General features: G+C 40.6%; 2 protein-coding genes across 2 annotated transcripts in view; both read right to left on the reverse strand.

The window, feature by feature from the left end:
- The window catches only part of ABCA3 (ATP binding cassette subfamily A member 3), an 899,850-nt gene that overhangs the window by 547,730 nt on the left and 341,051 nt on the right, over positions 1-11,069 (reverse strand). The gene's annotated exons all lie outside the window — the stretch shown is intronic.
- TEDC2 (tubulin epsilon and delta complex 2) overlaps positions 582-11,069 on the reverse strand; it is a gene marked incomplete at its 5' end in the record, with an annotated part of 139,666 nt that continues 129,178 nt past the window's right edge. The window contains one exon of the mRNA XM_082261682.1: positions 582-818. Coding sequence (XP_082117808.1) covers positions 678-818 — 141 coding nt within the window. The 3' untranslated portion in view covers positions 582-677. The remainder of the gene's footprint in view (positions 819-11,069) is intronic.

The raw sequence follows: 11,069 nt of genomic DNA on the forward strand, positions 1-11,069 counted from the left end.
CAGGATTGATCAATTTTTCAGATATATACCATAGTTTGTAGACTGCATAACTTTCCAACAGACTAAATAATATAGACGGATTTGGGTTATTTTCACCAAATAAATTCATGAAGAGATTTATTTGCAAAATTTTATAAGAGAAACAAAGAAAAACATGTTTTTTTTCCCAAAATTGTCAGAATTTTTTCATTTATTTAGCAAAATATAAAAAACTCAGTGATGATTAAATAACACCAAAAGAAAGCTCTATGTGTGTAAACAAATTGGAAAAATTGTTTGTGTACAGTGTTACATGACCATGCAATTGTCATTTAAAGTGTGACAGCGCTAAAAAGCTGAAAATTGGCAAGGGCAGGAATGGGTGAAAAGTGCCCTGTATTGAAGTCTTTAAAATTAACCTTTACATGATCAGTCTGTGTTTTCAATCAAACTATTGTCTAGAAATGCCTAGATAAAAAAAAAAAAATAAATAAATAAATATATATATATATATATATATATATATATATATATATATATTACGATACATAAATTGCTGATGACGGGTCATGATCACAGTAAATGTGAAATCCTTATGTATATACATGGCTTCATATCCTGCCTTTGGAAGCAGATGTGTACCCAGGCCAGTTGTTGGTTCTCCTCTGGTGTGGTCCGTTCCATGTGGTTGGTGTTGATCAGCCGTCATCATGGACCAGTACCGGGAAGGTGTCTCCCCCTTCACACAGCTGGGTGTAGATAGCTCTGAGCAGCACATAGGAGGGGGAGGAGCTCTGACACTGCGATTCAGCCTCAGCCAGCAGCTCTTCGCTCAGCACCTGTGACAGATCACATCATTACTGTAATGGCTTTTTTCCAGGCTAAGGTGGTAAGCGGCAATTAAATATCATTAACATGAAAAAAGTGAATCCATCTGTGCTAGAGGCTTGACAACAATCATGTAAATGATAGCAAAAGTAGCAAGCTACAGTATATGAGTCTAGAAAGCGAAGAGAGAATAAAGAAAAAAAAAAAAAGCAGAGCAGAGGAAAGCAGAAAAACGAGAAAACGATGAGAGAGAATAGCAACGGTCTGTCTGCTACATCTATCAATGGAAGTTAAAAGTTTGGGGTGAGAGTTGTGAAAAAAAATACTCCCCTCTGGGTGATCTATGTACATTGCAAGGATTTTAACAAGCTTTTTTGAAGATTCCTACCTTTTGTTATTCTGAAGAAATGGCAGTTTGTTTGTCTGTGTCTATGTGCAAAGCGAATGCCAAGGGGAGTGATTTTATAATTATCAATCAGCTGATGCACCTGCAGGGCTCTAATGAGGAAAGTGACAGGGTCTACATCCCTTTAGACATGATTTCCCTTCAGGAGTATCTCATCAAAAATTATATTTTTGTTGCAACGGATGCTCAAAATATGATTTGAATATTAGTGCATAGTGCAAATATGATTTGAATATTAGGGAAAGTCTGTAAGCCAATCACACAAAAAAGGAAATTACATATCTTGGGGGGGGGGGGGGGGGGGGCGTTCCATTTACCCACTGTGTACAGAATACCTCCAGGTAGCCATATTGCATTGCATGTTACAAAAAATTACAGCACTGCAGATTGGAAAGTAAAGGTCATTTTTAATAACATTCGAACACAATATGACTTGTGTTGCAATTGTATAGGTTACAATATATATATATTTTTTTTAATTTGCCAATTTTGTTGCTCTCTAAAATACATGTAATCCCTAAAAACTCATACAAACTTTACCATGACAATAAAAGTACAATTTAATTTTTTTGTAAAACTGCAGCTTCCATTAAAATAATAGCTGCTGACTGCCATGAAGATTTCTGCTATAGGGTGACAATGTGTGTGTCTCTGTGTTGGGCTTCCAATACACAGGCAGTTTCCACTATTGTCACAAACCAAAAATCCATCCCAAGAAATGCTATACACCCATTGCTGAAGTGCATGTAGACAATATATGGCTGCAAAGAGGCTGTGGGAGATCAGCAGCACTGAGATGCAAAAAAAGGATGAAAAAAAAAAAAAGGCAAAAAAGTATTTTATTTTTAAAAAATTGCTATGGTTTATGATACATAGTGGTTTAGAAAAGTAAATGACACCCATTTAAAAAGTTTACAGCTGCTTTAAAGAAAAAAATTTCTAGCAAAAAAAAAAAAAATTATAATTTTTGGAAGGGAGATGATGACATTCATCTGCCCCTCCTCCAATCACAGAGCATCTTGCCTCCATTAAAATTATGCAATTTGTTTATGGAATGGATGAGCTAGGATTGGTGTACTGTAGCCAGAACTCTAAAGGCCCAACACATGATCAGAAAATCGTACCAAATATACCGCTTTCGAAGCGATCGTACGATAATCTGATCGTTAGTACATCGAGAGCCGATCATGACAGTTCATCTGGATAAGTACATCGAGAGCCGATCATGACAGTTCATCTGATATTATCCAAAGGGACAAAACTGACAATTTTTCTCATACGATACCAGATAGTACGATTTTCTCTTAATCAGTCGAGTTTTCGGCCAAAAATATAATAAAATACACAACACAACATCACTTACACATTTTTATTCTGTCGTACGAGGTTTGTCACTTTAGTAAACTTCATTTTCAAAATGAGATTAGCATAAAAAAAAAAAAAAAAAAAAAAAAGACGATTATTCATCCGATAAGCTCATCGTGTGTACCAGGCTTAAGGCTAAATTCACATGTAGGCGTTTGGGGCGTTTTTCTGCTCTAGGATCAGCTCAAAAAATGCCCAACAAGACAAATCCTATTAATTTCATTGGCCCCTGCTCACATCTGAGCGTTTTGACGTTTTAAGCAAAACGCCCAACGCTCAAGAAAGTACATGAGCTTCTTTTTGGGCAGATTACAGGCATTTTTATTTTTTTTCCATTGGTCACTTGTCAACCTAAAAACCCCTGCACAAAAACGCCCATAAAAACACCTGTAAACAGCAACGCCAAGATGTGAACGTAGCCTAAGTCTTGACTTAGTTCTGATAGACGTTCGGCGCTGATTGTACTGTATGGGGGGAATGAAAGTAAGAGCTTGATTAATCTTGTGGTTGGGGGGGGGCGTGTTAACATGCAGTTGAGCCAAGTTTTTAGCACAACCTTCAGCTGCAATGGCAGCGGACGGGGTGTTCATATGCTGCATGCTTGTGATGCAACAAAAAAATTATCTGACACACAACCTATTCAAGCGAATGAGGAAGTGCTGCCAACTCCCTGAAAGCACTTGCAATGCACATGGGTTTGGCACATTTGTGCATCAATTAGGGAGTTAAAACGGGTGGGGAGGAGGTATCACATCTCCATCTCAACGCCTGTAAAGAGGCTCTGAAAAGCAATCCAAACAGATTTCTTTTCAGAAGGTTTAGACACGCATCTAAACCTAGCCTTGAGGTGGGTACACACTTTAAGAAAACCGAGTGAACGGGGGCGTGGCGACTGGCGCTGCAGATGGCCACATAGTCTGCTAGCGCCGCTCAGCCGCCCGGGACTCACCCCGATCCACACACCCCTGACGAACCTGCCAGCATGACTCACCGCAAAAAGGACTCCCTGAGGCTGGAGAAGCTGGATGCCAGAGCAGCGAATGCAGGGCTTCAACAAAATGGCGGTGGCAGCCTGCATATCAGCATTCCATAAGCAAAAGACACCCTGTACAATCCACTGCCATCACGCCAGGTAGGCAATCCAGACAGCGAGGGGTCTTCAGGTTCATCCTCCCCTGTGTCCCCCTCAGCTAGAAGCCCTGCAAAAACTAAACCCCGCACCACCTCTCCCCTGAAATCCTGGCAAGAAACAAACAGAGATGGGTAGTGCTAATGCATTTACATGTGGCTCTGTACCTCCCATCCAAGGCCCCTTTGATGCATTCCCTACTGGGGGGCAACCAATTACTGACACCACACTTAAAGGACTGCTGCATTCACTTAGATCATCTATGCACTCGGATATCATGTGCTGTATGCAGCAGTTCAAGCAAGAAATGCATTCAATGGGGAATAGGATTAACTCTGTAGAAACCTCCCTAGGAAATCATGCATTATCTTTCAACACAATGGTGGATGCACATAACCATCCCTCAGATGAGATCCAGTGGTTGAAAGACAAAGTTACCGATCTGGAGGACAGATCTAGGCGAAACAACCTTAAATTAAGGGGGATCCCGGAGTCAGTGCAAGCAAATCAACTAACGCACTATGCTACCTGTCTCTTTTCAACCTTAGTGCCTTCCCTATCTAAAGCGGATTTATCAATCGATAGGATACACAGACTCCCCAAACCAGCTGATGTCCCCAGGGATGTCCTCCTAAGAATCCATTTTCTACAAACCAAGAAAAAAGTAATCACCGCTTTCAGACAAATGAATGACCCTCCAGAATACCAGGGTTTGCAAATCCTGCCAGATCTCTCCAGTCACACATTGCAGAGGAGGAAAAATCTCGCCACCATAACCAAGGCGCTGAGAAATCACAAGATCCTCCATAAATGGAAATACCCTGCCTCTCTAGCTATTACCCACAATTTCCACATTGGAGGAAGGCATCACTCTACTTACAGGTTGGGGCATTCTCCCCCCTAATGATAACTCCCCATACCCCACACCAACTCCTGTCCCACTTCCAAACGAATGGCAAGTGGTCTCCAGAAAAAGTATAGATAAAAGTGTACTGCGCTATGGATAAATATATAAAATGTTTAACCCAAATGCTGCTGCTCAAAAATTAGGAAAAAACGAATTCTCAATATAAAGTGCCAATACACAGCGCAAAAAGGTACAATATTGACAAATAATCACACCAAGTAATTCTAAATGATCATAAAGTGCAACGTGCAAACCATGTGCAAAAATTGCTAAAGGAAAAAATATATATGGGATACCCCTTGTCAGGGTATCATAATAATAAAAATGTGAAATAGTTCAACGTGATAGTCCAATAAATGTATATATATAGTGCAATCAGCAAGTGTCCAAAGAAATCCAGGTGCCAGGAAAAAAGTGCAAAATCATGCCAGCAATCCAGTGCAGTGGGATGTGTCAATCCTCCCCCTTTGGATGTTCAACTTACCGGACTCAAATGACCCGTGGGCTGTATAGCTAAGAGGGTCAAAAGAAGCTTTTGTCCCAGTAAGGAACCTGGTGGAAAATCCTTGGAGGTCTGGTATCTGTAGTTCCCAATGGATATAATAGTCCGGTATATACATACACACATACACAAAGGGAAAAACTCACAATAGTGTAACTCCGTAATGTAACTTTATTTATATTGCACATAGAGTAACACTCACACATGTTGATCTACAAGCCTGATTTTATTCTACAAAATGTGAGTGTTACTCTATGTGCAATATAGATAAAGTTATTAGTTAAAGTTGACCCTCTTAGCTATACAGCCCAGGGGTCATTTAGTCCGGTAAGTTGAACATCCAAAGGGGGAGAATTGGCACATCCCACTGCACTGGATTGCTGCCTGGCATGATTTTGCACTTTTTTCCTGGCACATAAGCACTTTTGGATTTCTTTGGACACTTGCTGATTGCACTTTATATATACACATTTATTGGACTATCACGTTGAACTATTTCACATTTTTATTATTATGATACCCTGACAAGGGGTATCCCATACATATTTTTTCCTTTAGCAATTTTTGCACATTGCACTTTATGATCATTTATAATTACTTGGTGTGATTATTTGTCAATATTGTACCTTTTTGTGCTGTGTATTGGCACTTTATATTGAGAATTTGGTCTCCAGAAAAAGATTGTCCAACAAGAAATCACATGTTGGAGGAACTCCTAATCCACATCGTCACTAGCACGGTCCCAGGCCACAGGATTGAATTCATCCTTATGGCCCTCAGTCACAACATCGTATTGACTGTCCCAGTTAATCTCAGACCAACCACCCGGCTTTTTTTTTTTTTTATACCTTGCTTACTACCCCTTTGTTTTATCCCAGTTTTCTACCAATGTTCAACTATTTCCAACTCCAACTTCTCAGGTTTCTTCTAATCAGCGGTATGACTACCTACCATTCCCTCATCAAGATGCAAACAATACTATATGTATCATGCCTTTTAAATGCATATCTATCAATGCAAACGGTCTCAATCATCCGGCCAAATGGTTTGCACTATGGAAAGAAGCAAGAGCCTCTCAAGCGGATATAGTGTCAGTCCAAGAGACACACTTCCAGACCTCTAATCACCCGAAGTGTACACACAAGGATTTCCCAAATATATTTCTAGCAACATCATCGGAGAAGAAGAAAGGTATCCTGTTAGCAGTGAAGCACACCATCACTTTAAAGGTCAAGGAAGTAGTGGAAGACCAAGAAGGTCAATACATCATTCTTACGGGAGACTTCAACGGCCTACCCATTACTGGTGTCCCTGTACGCTCCCAATACACACCAGCTACGCTTTAAGAGATTATTCAAACTGATATCCAAGGTGAAATATGGAAATCTCATCTTCTGTGGAGATTTCAACATGATGGTCGATCCGTTGATGGATTCTTCAGCACCTGGTGGGCATAGAGTTTCCATGCAAAATTTACTGCATGAAGAACAGCTGTTTGATGCCTGGAGGTGTCAGCATGCATCTGAAAAGGATTACACATTCTACTCCTCCAGGCATCAATCCTATTCAAGGATTGATTTATTTGTAGTAGACCTGCACCTCTTGGGGAAAACCTCCTCCGCGGTCATCAAGGATATCACGCGGTCTGACCACGCCATGATTGAGCTGACCGTGGAGGAGGGGATACTAAAAGGTTCAGCACATGTATGGCGATGTATTGTTAAAACCTTACAATTTGGGGACGGTGGCAATTGTATCTCCCAGCATCTCAAAGAATTCTTTCAACTGAACTCCCATTCAGTATCTAACCCATGGACCCTATGGGGTGCTCACAAAGCTTATATGAGAGGGATCTGTATTCAACAGAGTGCCAAACTAAAAAAAAATCATACAATTCTAAACTTGCAACACTCTTCTCTCAAATCCATAAGCTCGAAACTAAAAACAAGCAACTCCCTGACCCAAAAGTCTCCAATACCCTCCATAACCTCAGACTCAAATTGCGAACACTACTCCTAGAACAACAAGACAAACAATATCGTAAATTAAAATTAACTTACTATGCCCAAGCCAACAAAGCTAGCAAATTCTTAGCCAATAGAATCAAATCCTGTCAGGCCAAATCTAGAATATCCCACTTATTACAACCAAATTCATCCCTTAAATTGACCCACCCTCAAGAAATAGCGGATGAATTTGCGAACTATTACCAATCACTTTATAATTTAGAAAATGATCCCTCCACAAACAAGCCTTCTACACAAAATTTCCATGTTCCTAGACAAACTCAATTTGCCACAGCTTTCAGAAGATCCACTTCTCAACCTAAATGCCCCTATCTCAATAGAGGCAATAAGGAAAACTATACCGTCACTCCCTAATGGCAAATCTCCAGGCCCAGATGGCATTCCAAGCGAGTATTACAAGTTACACTGTCAAGTCTTAGCACCTTATCTAGCAGCTGTCTTTACAAAAGCTTCGGAAGTTTCCGCTTTCCCAGAAGAGATGCTGGGGGCCTATGTTGTCACCCTCCCCAAACCTGGAAAAGATCCCTCTCTAACATCCAGCTATCGTCCTATTTCACTTTTGAATACAGATCTAAAAATATATGCGAAACTACTAGCCAAACTCCTCCAATCTGTTTTGCCTTCTCTAATTAAAACAGACCAAATGGGTTTTATACCAGGTCGACATACATCTGATGCCACTAGGCGATTAGTAAACATACTCTATGTTGCTGAAAAATGTTGAATGCCTTCTCTTCTCCTTGCTTTGAACGCGGAGAAGGCGTTTGACAGGGTGAATTGGGACTATATGAAAGCAGCATTATCTAAATTTGGTCTTAGGGGTAATATACTGTCTGCCATCCTGGCACTGTATTCCCAACCTACAGCTAAAGTCTACACATCTGGTACACTCTCCAAAACTTTTAAAATATCTAACGGCACGCGTCAAGGATGTCCCCTCTCCCCTACTATATTCAACCTTTCCATAGAACCTTTGGCTGAAACACTCTGTTTATCGTCTGATGTTAAAGCGGAGTTCCACCCTGGGAATATTTTTTTTAATAAAAATACCCCCGGGACAGTCAGGGCTAGTGCATTCCACAATGGCTAGCCTCTGATCTGTCCCGGGTTGCACTTACCTTTTAGGAGAAATACTTACCTTGAAAAAGTATTGTCCAGCTCTGCCATCTCAGGTGTGGGCAGCTTGAAGCCAGCGCGATCCTCTTCTGCGTCCTCTTCCGTCTTCTTCGGTCCCACAATGCACTGCACCGGCCCGCCCTCATTTCCGGTGCGCGCGCGTCATCCCTCCACAGCCTCTGGGCGCAATGATTCCTGGGAGCGATGACGTTCAGCTCCCAGGAATCATTGCAAAGCCAGGAAGTGACGACGGGCCGTGGCCGCCGAGGGGAGGAAGAGGAAGTAAGGTAAGTATATTTTCTTCTATACGAGGTAAGTAAAAAAAAAAAAATGCGATTATCCATTTCTTTTTCAGGTGACCCGGAGCGAGAAGATGGAGGCAAGTATAAATTTAGGGTGGAACTCCACTTTAAAGGCTTCTCCTTAGGCGATGCTGAGCACAAAATTAACTTAATCGCAGATGATATCATCCTAATGCTCACAGACCCTGATGTTTCGTTACCTGCTTCTTACCACATTCTACAAACATTTAGTGAAATTTCATACTACAAAATTAATACCTCCAAATCGGTAGTTCTCGACCTTGGGGTACCTCCAAATATGATTCAACTCCTTCAAACCACATGCCCCTTCCCACGGACAAAATTCCCTACTTAGGTGTTTTTCTTACTCCACGCGTTTCTACTCTGCTCTCCACGAATCTCTCCCCCTTAAAACAGAAAATAACTACGGAACTAACACAAATTGCCAAACTAGATCTGTCTTGGGGTGCTAGAATTACTGCTATTAAAATGACCATTTTACCTCAAATCCTCTATCTTTTTCTGAGCTCTCCCTATTCCCTTTAACAAATCCCAATTGATCCCTAGAGGGTATACTCAAGAAATTTCTTTGGACAAATAAAAAGGCCCATATAGCGTACGATATACTAATTAAACACAAATACTTGGGAGGTGCAGGCCTCCCTGACCTGTCAGCTTACCTTTGGGCAACACGTTTAGATCAGATAAAACATTGGTTCCCACATGACGAACTACCCCTCTGAAAACAAACCTAGTCCCCACCAATGATTTACACCTAATGCTTATCGGGGGATCTACGGACCCCCTGGAACCACTCAAAATTGCCACCTACCATCAAAACTTCCATACAAGCTTGGAGGAAACTTTCCAAGATGCACCCTTTAACAAATTTACTTCCTAATTATTCCCCGCCAATATCTCTCCTCAAAACCAAAATCCACAAAATCAATTTAAGCTCCCTCTCATCCTCAGGTATGTCTAACTTATCTCAATTCTATAGTCAGGGCAAACTCAAGAATAGGGAAGACTTACGTCGAGAGTTCAATCTTACGCCGAATGACGCCCTCACAATCTCCAAGATCCTCCTTTTATTTGCCAAACATCCTCTCACTGAACTGACTACGAATTCGCAATCATGGCACTCCCTTATGTTTGATCCCCCTAAAAAGAAAGGAATCTCCTTTTATAATACCCTATCAATTGAACTCCCTACACAAAAAACTTCACATATGATAAAATGGGAAGAAACATTCATCTTACCATCCACCAATGGCAAAATGCAATACGCTCTATTTATAAATATTCCCACTGCACCAACCACTGGGAAATGACAATTAAAATCCCTAATAGATGGTATTTCACCCACTATAGACTTTCAAAAATGACAGCTACTATCTCGCCACTTTGCTGGCGAGAATGTGGTAAGGTAGGCACACTGCAACATATCCTATGGGAATGTCCTTCACTCACCAGCTTCTGGAAATCTGTATTTCAATGTATGGCCTCTTGTACAGGAATCCTTTCTCCCCCTAAAGTAGAACTAGCGCTGCTTAACGCCCGGCATCGAAAACTACCCCCCCTCTGATAGACAAGTAATAACACATATTCTCTTAGCAGCAAGGACCCTCATCCTTAGAAAGTGAAAATCTACTCTTGTTCCCAACTTATCAGAAGTAATATCTTTGGTTAATGATAACTACCAATTGTGAAAATCTTTGGCCATCAATGCATTGACATACCAGAAATCATGGTCCGTTTGGCCTCATACTTCTCACCTGGGATACTAATGCCTGATAACTAAACAATCCAAGAGCTCCGACGTCAACCCTAAGCACTGAGGTCAGTGATCTCTGAGGCATTGGTGCTTGGGTGAGATGAACGGATACCTCTACATCATTTCGATATTAATATACTGTATCACTCTGATACTAATTTGCTATTCTGCTATTAAGAATGTATATGGTGTTCTGTAACCTCTCTTTTTGATTGCATCATTAATATATATCCTGTATTCTCTATTTGGACTGCATTGGACATTGGGAATTTATTGATAATATTGTTAAAAGGGTTTTTAATCCCTATATTTGTTTACCTTTTGAAAAATTCAATAAAAATGTATTGTTAAAAAAAAAAGGAAACCAAGTGAATGATGTTTCACAGCAAGTCAAAACCTGGGGATGGAACTAATGTAAGAAAATGCTCGTACAACAAATAAATGCCTTTTTTTGCTGTTTATGGTTTCGGAGCATGTTCAGTCTTTTGGCTCTGATTTTTCTCGTGTGAAACTCATACAAAAACAAAAAAAACAACAGTACACGTTAACCACTTCAGGGAGGAAGGTTTTACCCCCTTAATGACCAGGCCATTTTTTTGCGATACGGCACTGCGTTGCTTTAACTTACAATTGTGCGGGCGTGCGACGCTGTACCCAAAAAAAATGGATTTATTTTTTTCTCCCCCATAAATAGAGCTTTCTTTTGGCAGTATTTGATCACCTCTGCATATAAA

Source organism: Pelophylax lessonae (assembly GCF_965119305.1).
Source record: "Pelophylax lessonae genome assembly, chromosome: 6".
NCBI lineage: Eukaryota > Metazoa > Chordata > Amphibia > Anura > Ranidae > Pelophylax > Pelophylax lessonae.